Source organism: Equus caballus, chromosome 1, assembly GCF_041296265.1.
Source record: "Equus caballus isolate H_3958 breed thoroughbred chromosome 1, TB-T2T, whole genome shotgun sequence".
In the NCBI taxonomy this organism is placed as follows: Eukaryota; Metazoa; Chordata; class Mammalia; order Perissodactyla; family Equidae; genus Equus; species Equus caballus.
In genome coordinates this window covers 151,449,737-151,462,129 of record NC_091684.1, presented here as the reverse complement: position 1 = coordinate 151,462,129, position 12,393 = coordinate 151,449,737, and the positions used below count along the sequence as shown (strand labels likewise).

Genomic DNA, 12,393 nt, shown 5'->3' with positions numbered 1-12,393 from the left:
TTTGGAGCACTTGTCTGAATTTCTCAACAGAGCCAAACCTGAGAGGGATGCATTTGTGGGGGAGGGGGCAGTGGGGACACCTCTGAGGGGGAATGTCTAGCATGCAGAGGTCACCATGGAGCTGGAGAGAGAATGGGGAGCTCATGAATGGGTTGAACTCCTACAGCAAAGGGGCAGCTGGCATAGTTCTTGAGATGGCTAGGTAACAACAGAGTAGAGGGCAGTCCCTCAGGGATGAGCGATCGGAAGGGAACCAGCTACTGACCACCATGGAGCGCTCGGCCCTGACCTCTCCCAACCGCCCTGAGAGGGGGAGACAGGACGTCTGTGTCCCTGCTGAGGAAAAGCGAGGGACTAAACGACCAGTTCCAGGTCAGCAGTGGAGCCTGAATCTGTGTGTAGTGAAACTCCACAACCCTTGCTTGTGGTGCTAGCACAATCAAGCTGCTCTGCTTTGTCACAACAAGTGAGTGAAAGAACACGAAAGGGCCTCCCCTCAGAGCCTGGCCCTCTGTGGGGGCTCTGTGATGTCGCCCCTCAATGCCCAAGCCTGTCAAGGCGGCCAGTCCTTAGGTCGTGCTGAGGACTCCAAGTAATAGCATTAGGAAGGTGAGGCATGGGTATTCAAGAGGATTATTCCAGCATTTGTGCTTCCGGAAGTGGGTCAGAGAGAGAGTGTGCCGCAGGAGCATCAACTCGGTTGAGAGATTGTTGTTATGTTCTGGGAAAGAGGCAAAGAGCTCTGGACTGAGCAGCCGCTGCAGGAGTAGAAGGCGAGAGGAACCCCGGGGACCAAGTGGAGAAGGAATAGAAGGATGGCTAGGGGTTGTGGGAGATCAAGAAAAAGAGAAGTAGAAGAGATGGCCGACACTCCAAATCTGAACAGAGACAATGTTTTCCTTCCCAGACTGAATTCTACTTTTTTCAAATGATAAAATCTGCACACATTCATTATAAATAATTGGAAACTGAAGGACAAGAAGGAAAACTGATCACCTACAAGCCCTATAGCAACAAATAACTGCCCTCTGTTAGCATTTATATTTTCTTCTAATGTCTTCATATGCACATGTGTAGACCTTTTAAAAAATTGAAATTATGTGTCATATACAATTTTGAACTTTCATTTTTTGCCTAATAGTGTTTTCGTCTTCACATCATTGCATATTCTTGGAAAACACCATTTTTTAATGGAGACCACAAGTTTTGAGTCGCTTCAACTTTCAATCATACATATAGGATAGCATTTTAGATCTAGTTGGTTAAACACGGGCAAGCCACAAACTAACTTTGAAAGATGATAGTATTTTAAAGCTATAAATGTTATACATGGTCATTGTAGAAAGTTTGGAAAAATCAAAAAGATATAAGGAAGAAAACAATTACCTATAATCCCGCTAGCCTTTCCACATTTTGGTGAACGCAAGGACAGATTTTTCTGGACCATTGGGGTTATACGTTCATGTACACTGTTTATATTTTTATATCCTGATGTTTTTCCATTTAGTATTTTATCATGAGATAAATTTAACTTTAGTACATTCTATTGTCCTTACTGTCACGGTGAGGGAACTTTTCACAACTACAGCCGATGCTTCTCTGAGCATTTTGATAAGAAAAAGGTAAAAATGCCCCATTTTAACAAGTTTTGACATGGTTGCTCTGCAGTAGGAGTTCATAGAACTTCTCAAATCTTCCTCAACCCTATGCCAAGCACAACATTTCTTTGAAGTCTATTTCACCTAAATATATAGTTTGAAAATTACAACCCCCCCATATTTATTTTTAAAAGAGTCAGCGACAAAGATAGAAATTCTAAAGGGAAATCCCCATCACCTGCCTGGCCTTCACTCCTCTTATTTAGTTTGGTGCATATTCTTCTAGACTTTTCTGACACCACAGATAAAGCTTTGTTATTTATACAAATGGGGCTGTTAGGAACTTGCTTTTTTCACCTAACTTATTCTATTACTCCTTATAGATCTGTTTTTTGGTAATAGCTTCAGTATTATTCTCTACTATGCGGTATCATGATTTATTAAACCAATGTCCTATTGTTGGATATATAGGGAATCTCCAGTTTTTACTTTTAAAATACTGCTTCATTGAGCCAATTAAAAATGGGCAAAAGAACCCTCATCCTTTGCTGGTGGGAATGTAAAATGGCGCAGTCGCTGTGGAAAACAAGTTGGCAGTTACTCAAGAAGTTAAACAGAGTTGTTACCATCTGACCCAGCAAATCGACTCCTAGATGTATAACCCAAGATAATTGAAAATGTATGTTCACATATATATGAATGCTTTAAGCAGCATTTAAGCATTTTTAGCAGCGTTTAAGCCAAAAAGTGGAAACAGTTCAAATGTCCATCAACTGATGAATGGATAAACAAAATGTGGTATATCCATACAGTGGACTGTTATTTGGCAATAAAAAAGAATAGAGTACTGACACATGCTCCAACATGGACAGACCTTGAAAACATTATGCTAAGTAAAATAAGCCAGACACAAAAGGCCACACACTGTGATTTCATTCATATGAAATGTCCGGGATAGGAAATCCATAGAGACAGAAAGTAGATTAGAGGTTGCCAGGGGGTGTAGGGAGGGGGGAATTGGGAGTGACTGCTTACTGGGTATGGGGTTTCTTTTTGGGGTGATGGAAATGCTCTGAAATTAAATAATGCACATCCTTGTGAATATACTAAAAACCACTGAAATGTATGCTTTAAAATGGTGAGTTTTATGTACATTATATCTTAATAAAACTTATTTTTAAAATGGGCAAAAGACTTGAACATACTTCACAAATGCAGATATTCATATGGTCAATAAACATGTAAAGAGGTGTTCAAATCATTAGTCATCAAAGGAATGCAAATTAAAGTCACACTGTGATACCACTACTTACTCACCAAAAGACCTAAAATTAAAAGGACTCACAATCTGAAGTGTGGGCGAGGACGTGGAGAACCGGATCTCTTTCCTGCTGGTGGGAGTATAAATTGGTACAACCACTTTGGAAAACGGTTGACAGGACCTACTAAAGCTAAACATACATATAATCTGTGAGCTGGCAATTCTTCTCCTGGATATATACTCAACAGAAAAGAATGCTTATATCCTCAAGAAAACCATGAATAAGAATGTCTTAGCAGCTTTATTCATAATAGCCCCAAACTAGAAAAACCCAGATGTTTACCAATAGTAGACTAGATAAATAAATCATGATTTCATGCAATAAAAAATAAACTACCAATACACATGACAATGTGGATGTATCTCACAGACTATGACTATAGAGTGTTCAGTGTCAGACTTCTTTCTATTCCTTAAGCTGCACTGCAAGGCTTATGTTGACATGTAAAGTGCCACCTGGATCAATTTTTAAAATTGATTAAATGATTGTAAAGATGCCTAATTTTTCCACTGATGCCAATACTAAATATATTTAAAAAAAGAAAACACCTTATTTCAAAACAAATGCATGTGAATGGTAGAAAAATTAGAACGTACAGATTAACCAGCACCATGCCCCACAGGTGCTCCCATCACACACAAATACCATGGTTAACACCTTGGTATGTACATATCAGGACACTTTTCTGAGCATTTAAGCAAGCCTGAGTATTCTAATTTAATGTTAACACGTACATACCTTCCAGAGAGTCAACCCAATCAGCAGGAAGGCGAGAAGTCAGAGCTGCTGTTCGAAGGTGTAAAAGCGACCAACACATCTAATCTCCTTATGTGGCATCACAGCTCAGCGGCTCCGTCCCTCCCACCTGCAGTTGCGTGTTCACTGCTGGGGCACTCACTGCCCTTTGCATCATTCATTCACCTTGGAACCTTCTGCCCATCCACGCTGCCCTCAGAATCCCTGCTGACTCGTTTCTCTGGTCCAGTTCTCTGCCCTCTGCGGGAGGCAGAGGTCAGCAGGTTTGACCCTGACTTTCCCCTGTGACTGAACGTCATCAGCACCTCCGGCCTCCTCACAGCCCCCATCCCACCAGTGCTACCTTCCCAACTTCAGCTTTGTAGAACTGATCAAGACTGTGGAGTGAGCGCCTCCCTCTCCTCCCTTCTCCGTGCATAAATTTCTCGGTCTCTGCAGGTCCCCTTGTCTTGTCCCCTAACAAGATCTGCTGCTTCCCAAGGCTGACCAGCACACCCCCGCCCTGCTGCACACTCTGAACCCTGCCACCTCCAACAGGCCTTTGCTCCTGCAGTTCTCTCCTATCTCGCCAGCATCATGACCAACGTGGGGAGGAGGATGACGACCTGCTCTCCAGGAGCTCACAGGCCAGCAGAGAAACGGGCAACGCGGCTGGCTTATAGCGCAGGGTAAGTGCTGTAAAACAGGCCAGACCCTGCGTTAAGGGGCTGGAAATGAAAGGTGATGGGCCTCTCATGGCGTAGGGAAGGTCCTGCGAGGGGCAGGAAGAAGGGAGGCCACGGGTGTGGACCAGAAACCCAGCCAGCTCCCGGCCACATAGCCCTCCTTCTGGCACAGTCTGGGAGCCCCACGGAGACACAGCCTGAGCCAGGACTTAGACATATTTACTTCCTCTCTAAAAATGTTTATATCCTTTTAATGAGATATTATGAATCTATAAAGATTCCAGCATCTTTAAGTATGACCCTTAAAGCGAAGCATAAAACTTGTGCATTAAGAAAAACGTAATCTTCTAGCAATGAAAAGAACCTGACCCAATTCATTTGGTAATTTATTTTATTGATTAAAATATTACAAAGTTCTATTTTGCATTTCTTCATATACAGTGTATCTAAATGAACTAAATTAAATCATTTGCAATATGAAAAGACATGATTACACATTAGTAGGGTGATGTTGCTTTACAGTCATGTATTATTTCCACTCCTAAGATATACATCTGTGTTATAGAACCACAGCCATTGCCTGTGACAGTCAGAAACAGAAGCGTGACTGGATTCTCGACGTGCTGACGAAAAGAGCTGGATCCCCAGGCCACAGGCTAGAACTGCTTATCAAATGCTCTGAAAGGACAAGGAATACAGTCGTTCCCATAAAACTTGGGAAACGTAGGTTTCTCAAAAGGAAGAATTGATAGAATTCTTCACTTATTTTTATGAGAAAAATTTAAAATATATTTGAATGTTGATAAGATAGAGAAAATCACTTAGGTTGCCTTTTTAAACAGTTTTTAAAAGTTATTATAGGAAAGATATTAAACAATGAAAAATTATGGCAAATATGTTGGCAGATAAAATTTAAAGGAATGTTCTTTTGGAGGAGATGATAAATGGCATGGCAATTAAGCTTTAATAATATATTAGTTTTAAATAGATATATACATAAAAATACTTCATATGATTCATTTCAGATTGAATATTCTCTTAAAAATAAGAGGGGTCTGAAATAAATATTTTTTTATGCAGGAGCATTTTTAGCAAAAAGAGAGTGAAACACCAGGCCCCCCCAAGCAGGCTTGGGTAAAAGGACTTTTGACAGGCCATCATGGCCAAATGGGATTATTCTCTGGCCGACTCAGCCCTGGAACCCAGTTGTGGCTTCATACGTGTACCTGGGTTTCACATGAACCTTAGAAACCTTGGGAGACACTGTGTCCCCAGATCTTGCTCCCTCTGGCTGCAGCCCTGTCACAAGATAGATCTAGACAAAAGGCACCTGGAAGAAAATATGAGTCTTCCAGCAATTCTAGTAAAAGCCAGCTGAGAGTCCAAAGCTAGACATGGTGTTTCCAACCACAACTGGTGTGTGTTAATTCTTACAAAATGACAGTTTCGGCGGCAGCACCATCATTGTGAGTGAGAGAAGATGTGGCCCATGTGGGAAAATTCTTATTTTCTTCCTTAAATCACATTCCAAAACATTTCTAGTTCCAATTAATAAATCACATCCCTTGTATTTGCCCTTCAGTCAGCTTTCGAGGGAAAAGTGCTTTTACTCTCTTTTCTTCTGCTATAATCTATTGAGAAAGCCCAGTTTGAAACTGCTGGGGATCTGGATCATTTCCAGAGCATGTGGAGAGGGAGTAAAAGGAAACGTGACTTGAAAGAGATATTTGGTATCCAACATCAGCTGCGAGGAATCCTCCCGACTATTTAGGAGAGCCTGAAATTAGAACCAGAGGGAAAATGAATCAGGAAACCAGCGCACTGCACTTTATTGCTATCTGGAAGTTAAGAGCAAGGAAAACACAACTCATCTCCAGTGAAAAACTACTTTCAAAATCATGTGAGAGAAAACACAAAAGGGCTTCTTAACAGCACATGTCCAAGGTGGAATGGTCTATCCAGGACTTCCAGATCAGCTCTCACGGATACTTACCTCCTCTTTCACTTCAGAAGTTAATTTCCCACAGGATGGACTGACTGTAAATGGATCTGTTTTCCATTCTTATCTATTCTCATGGCATAATTCTAAGCCCAAACAGGAGTAGATCTCAAATATTAAATTTTTATTGCACTCACCTTTCTTTTTAGTTCAGTAGTTTGTAAACTTTTTTGATCTTAGGACCCCTTTGTACTCTTAAAAATTACTGAGCACCTCAAGAGCTTTTGTGTATATGGGTATAATTATTGATATTTACCATATTAATAATTAAAACAATAATTTAAAAGATTTATTAATTCAAAAAAATAAACCCAATACACATTAACATATTTTTATTGAAAAATAACTATGTTTTTGAAAACAAAAAAAATTAGTGAGAAGTGGTATTTTTTCATATTTTTGTAAATCTTTTAAATGTCTGACAATACAAGACAGGTGGGATCTCGTCTCTGCTTCTGCATTCAACCTGTTGAGATACGTTACTTTGACTGAAGTATGTGAAGAAACGTCTACCTTACACAGATACATATTTGGAAAAAGGAAGACTTTGCAGACCCCTTGAAAGGGTCTCAAGGACACCCAGGGACCCTTGAACCAAACTTTGAGAGCTGCTGCCTTAGTTCATTGGGGAAGAAACTTTAGGGAGTAAAATAAGAAAAATGGGCACATGGGTCCCTGTTTCCATTCAGCCCAGGCTCACTTGCAGGGTCCTCGGAGCCTGATAAGAAACAAGCCATGCTGACGAACAGAGCATGTGTGTCATGCTCTTGGTGTTTTCATTCCCCTCCCAGCAGGGCTAAAATGGATTCTGAAAACTGGGGGATCTGACGGGGAAAATTCCTGCTGCTTTTGAGTCGGATGTCTTTTGTTTGCATGTTTGGCAAATACACTTCAATCCTGGGTTTCTATAATGTTAATTACATTTCAGTTTCTTATACTAAAAATTAAAAGGCACATCCTTAAGGATCTCACCTGTACTTTGCGAACAAAGGATGGAGTCACTCTTTTCTCGAAGTCATCTATAGGTGTGTATGAATTAAGGATCTTTATGATCTGTGAACAGTACATAAGATGCTGTTAGACAATGAAAAATGACAACGCTTCATGAAATAATGGTGATTTGGGAAGAGTTGGGAACCACAGGCTGTTCTTTTATACTGTAATTTGGCTCTAGGAACCATGTGTTATTTATTTCCAAGAAACGAGATGACGAGGTGAAAAGAGCGCAGAAGGGAGCAAAGACAAATCACCTAATTAGATGACAGAAAGACAATTCTTGGCCCTCAGCCTCCTCCCCGCCCCCTTCCCACCCCACACACGTACACATCTGTGAGTTTAGCGGGCAGGGAATGAGTTATCTGCACTTTGGTGTTTTCAAGGCCTTGAGTTAGTGTTTAATAAATGCTTATCAGATAAGAAGGTGGGCCGTGAGAGAGATGTATGCTCCCCACAGGGCACACAGAGACTCAGATGTACCCCACAGCTGGCTGTCAGAAAAGGCGACATCAATTATACAATCTGTCAGCAAAGATCAGGGAGACACTCAACAAGCCTGGTCACCTGCACAGCAGACAGTGAGGTACAGCGTTCATAGATCTCCTTGGCATCGCTGTCTGTAGTCTTCTTGACCTGAAGCAACCAGGCTGCCTGAGAGAGCGGTTCCAAGGTTTCCTTGGCCAAGCTGTTCTGCAAATTCTTATCTTTAAGCCATTCTTCTAAGTAGCTGATGTTGCACCTGCAGTAAAAGCCAGAGGAGCATAGAATAGGGGGTGATCCATTTATAACACTTTAGGGGAGGGTGCCAAATCCCGCAGTGTGTCCTGAGGGTCCCAGAGTTCACCGGGAGCCTCAGGACCACAGTCCAGCAGTTTCCTCATCCATAACTTGAGGGGCTTGGACCAGGCGATCAGCTCTCAGGAGTCACGGTTCTAATGACCATGACCGTCTAGGGCAGGGGCCGTAACAGCTATAAACTTCGGGGGAAATCCGAGCAAAGAAGAGGGGCTGCAATAATTTAGAAATAGAGTTTTGAAAATCTATGAAAGGACAAAGTCACAGTGATATTTGAAGAGAAGACTTACAGTGGTATAAAAATTGTTTGATCTTTTCCTACATTGGCAGAAATTTTTCACTTGGTAGAAGACTTTAAGTCCACTGAGGTTTTTATTCTTGTTTCTGTCACTAATTATCATAGCTTTATGAGTTAATAGGCATGGGTTTTAGTCCCACCAATCTACTGTGTAAGCCTGGAAAGCTCCTCACCCTCTCTGGGTAGAGGAGAATGTTGAGAACCCTCAGACATTGCTAGTGGGAATGCAAAATGGAACAGCTGCTAAGGAAAACAGTGTGGCAGTTTCTCAAAATGTTAAACATAGAGTTACCACATGACCTAGCAACTCCACTCCTAGATATATACTCAAGAGAACGGAAAAATGTCCACACAAAAACCTGTACACAAATGTTCATAGCAGCATTATTCACAATAGCCAAAAAATGGAAACAACCTAAATGACTGCCAACTGATGAATGGGTAAACAAATTGTGGAAGAACCATACACTGGGATCTTATTCCGCAATAAAAGGAATGAGGTATTGATACAAGCTGCAGCACCAATGAACTGTGAAAACATCATGCTGAGCAAAAAATGCCAGTCACGAAGGACAATATGCTTTATGATTCCATTTATAAAACAAAGTCCAGAACAGGCAAATCTATAGAGAAAGAAAATATATTCATGGTTGCCTAAGCTGAGGAGGAGAGGGCTGAGGAGAGGGGATGTGGGTAGCAGATAAGAGCGGCTGTTAATGAGCTAATGCGTATAAGGTTTCTTTTTGGTGTGATGAAAATATTCTAAAATTACATAATGGTGATAGTTGTACAACTCTATAAATATACCAAAAACCATTGAACTACACACTTTAAATGGGTAAACTTTATGGTATGTAAATTGTATATCAATGAAGCCGTTTAAAAAAAAATTGAGCGTTGAACGAGGTGAACTCTAAGGTCAGTTCCAGCTCTGACCTTCCAAGATTAGCAGCTCCCCATAGGGCTCTTCTCTTTGGCTATAAAATTGGGACAATAATGGTGAATTAATGTATCCCATAGGGATGTAATGACTGTGAGATAACATCCCCTGCACTGGTTCCCCCCCTTTTTTTGCATTGTCACAGCTGTCACACTGGTTTGAGTTATTATTATTATTATTATTTTTAAAGATTTTATTTTTTTCCTTTTTCTCCCCAAAGCCCCCCAGTACATAGTTGTATATTCTTCGTTGTGGGTCCTTCTAGTTGTGGCATGTGGGACGCTGCCTCAGCGTGGTTTGATGAGCAGTGCCATGTCCGTGCCCAGGATTCGAACCGACAAAACACTGGGCCACCTGCAGCAGAGCGCGCGAACTTAACCACTCGGCCAGGGGGCCAGCCCCTTGAGTTATTACTTTTAGTTTACAATATAATAGAGCTTCCTATCTAATGGGCCTCCCATCTCACCCCTTCTAATCCATTCTATTCAATCCTGCCACAGTTCTTTCTAAACCTGAATTGTGAGCATGTTAATTCTCCTGCTCAAAAATCTGTGGTGGCGGTCTGGTTCTTGCTAAGATGGAGTAAGCACACTCCACTTCGTCTCTCCTACTGAATGTAGCTATAAAACCTTGACAGAATGCATGGAGCAGATTTTTGAGGACTTTGAAAAAAATAGTAGCAGGTGGATTGGGGAAGAAGACCAAAATTTGAATTGTCTTCAAATTGGTAGTTTACCAGTTTTTTCACTCCGCTATTCATTGGCTTGAACTCAAAGCAGCCTGAACTCAGTAGTGGGCACTGATACTGACAAAGAGCTCCAGGAGGAGCCCTCTGGTTCTGGCTTTAGATGCTGAAAAGGGTGTCCTCATGCTCAGAGGGAGGGTGGAAATCCCCCATTTTTCATTTTTCTCTTTTTTCTTTCTTTTTCTTCATTTTCTCACATTCAAGCCCCATAGAACTTGCAGCCTGAACCCAAGTGGGTTGATTATCTGATAAAAACGTCAACATTCTCCACAGGATTCAAAGACGCAGAGTCTCACAGTATAATATTAAAAGTGTGCAGGACACAATTCAAAATTATTTGGCAGCTCAAGAACCAGGAAAATCTCAACTTGCATTAAACAAGACAATCAATAGGTGTCAGCTCTGAGATGGCACAGATGCTGGAGTTATCTGACAGTGACTTTAAAGAAGCTATCATGAAAATGCTCCAAAAAGTAAAGACAAACTATCTTGAAATAAATGCAAAGATAGAAGTCTCAGAAAAGAAGTAGAAGATATAAAGAAAAAACAAATGAAAATTTTAGAACCGAAAAGTACAATAACAGAAATAAAAGAACTCACTGAGTGGGCTCAACTGCAGAATAGAAATGGCAGAAGAAAGAGTCAGTGAACTTAAAGGGACCAACAGAGATTATCCAATCTGAAGAGCATGGGGAAAAAACCTGAACCACATGAACAGAACTTCAGGGACCCAGGGAACAATAATGAAAGGTCTAACATATGTGTCACTGAAGTTCTAGAAGGAAAAAAGAAAGTACGGTGCAGAAAAATATTTGAAGAAATAGTGGCTGAAAATGTCCCATATTTGGTAAAATGCACAAACCTGCAGATTCAAGAAGCTTAGGCAATCTCAAAGAGGTTAAGCCCAAAGAAATCCACACCCAGACCCATCATCACCAATCCGTGAAAAAGTAAACACAAAGAAAAAAAACCTTGGAAGCAGTCAGAGAAAAACTAGGCATTACTTGTAGGGAAACAATAATTCAAATGACTGCATTTCTCATCAGAAACCGTGGAAGCCAGAATAAAGTGAAACACTTTTCAAGTGACCAAAAAAAAGGACTGTCAACCCAAAATTCTACATCTGCAAAAAACATACTTCAGGAATGAAGGTGAGATGAAGACATTTTCAAATAAAGAAAACTAAGAGAATGTATTGACAGCGAACCTGCTCTAAAAGGTCTACTGAAAGAATTTCTTCAGGAAGAAGGGAAATGGTGTCAAAATGAAATGTGGGGAAAAAAATGGTACTTGAAACATTAGGAATGAAGAAGGAACAACAGAAATGGTAAATATCTGTGTAAATGTAATAGATTATTCTCCTACTGTTCATTAAGATGTGTTGGATGGTTTAAAACAAAAATTATAACATTGGTAGAGTTTTTGATGTATGTAGATATAATACATAAAACAACTCTGACATAAAGTGGAGAGGGCAAAAGGGCCTATATGATGGTAAGGTTTCTACTTTCCGCTTGACTGATATTGTTAGACATTGATTCTAAATAGACTGAAAAGTTAAGTATGCAGACTTACATGTAATCCCTAGAGTGACCTCTAAAAACAATATTAAATGTATATAGTGAAAACACAATAGGTAAATTAAAAAGGGGTACCAAAAGATGTTCAAAGAACCCAAAAGGAGGCAGAAAAGGAAATCAGAGAAATAAAACCCAGAAGGAACAAATAGAAAAATAATAAAATGGTAGACTTAAATCTATCAATAATTACATTAAATTAAACTGGTCTAAACACCCCAATTAAGAAGCATAGATGGTCAGATTGGACAAAAAACAACCACAAAGACCCAAAGGAAAAAAAAGCCCCCAGGATCCAAATATATGCTGCCTACAAGAAACTCACTTCAAATATGATACAGGTAGGGTAAAAGTAAAAGGATGTAATGTAAAAATATTTAGGAGTTTTTATTTTAAAAATAAACCTGGAAAAGTCTCAGGCAAAGTGGGAGGGTTGGTGACTCTAGTATCATGATTTATCGTATAGTTCAACCTCTACATACCTTGAGATATTTTTTTATTGTGGTAGAAAACATAAAATTTACTATCTTAACCATTTTTAAGTGTAGAGTACACTAGTGTTAACTATATGCACCAGGTTGTACAATAGATCCCCAGAAATTTTCATCTTGCAAAACTGAAACTCTATATCCATTGAACAACAATTCCCCCTTTCTCTCTCTCCTCAGCCCCAGGCAACCACCATTCTACCTTCTACTTCTA

At 40.3% G+C, this 12,393-nt stretch overlaps 1 protein-coding gene across 2 annotated transcripts in view; it reads right to left on the bottom strand.

The window, feature by feature from the left end:
* Positions 1-4,718: 4,718 nt before the first annotated feature.
* The window catches only part of MYO5C (myosin VC), a 92,368-nt gene continuing 84,693 nt past the window's right edge, over positions 4,719-12,393 (bottom strand). For both annotated transcript variants that reach the window (XM_005603044.4, XM_070236418.1), the window contains exons 39-41: positions 7,901-8,075; positions 7,313-7,393; positions 4,719-6,118 (exon numbers count right to left, since the gene is read on the bottom strand). In XM_005603044.4, coding sequence (XP_005603101.2) covers positions 5,966-6,118; positions 7,313-7,393; positions 7,901-8,075 — 409 coding nt within the window. In that variant the 3' untranslated portion in view covers positions 4,719-5,965. The remainder of the gene's footprint in view (positions 6,119-7,312; positions 7,394-7,900; positions 8,076-12,393) is intronic.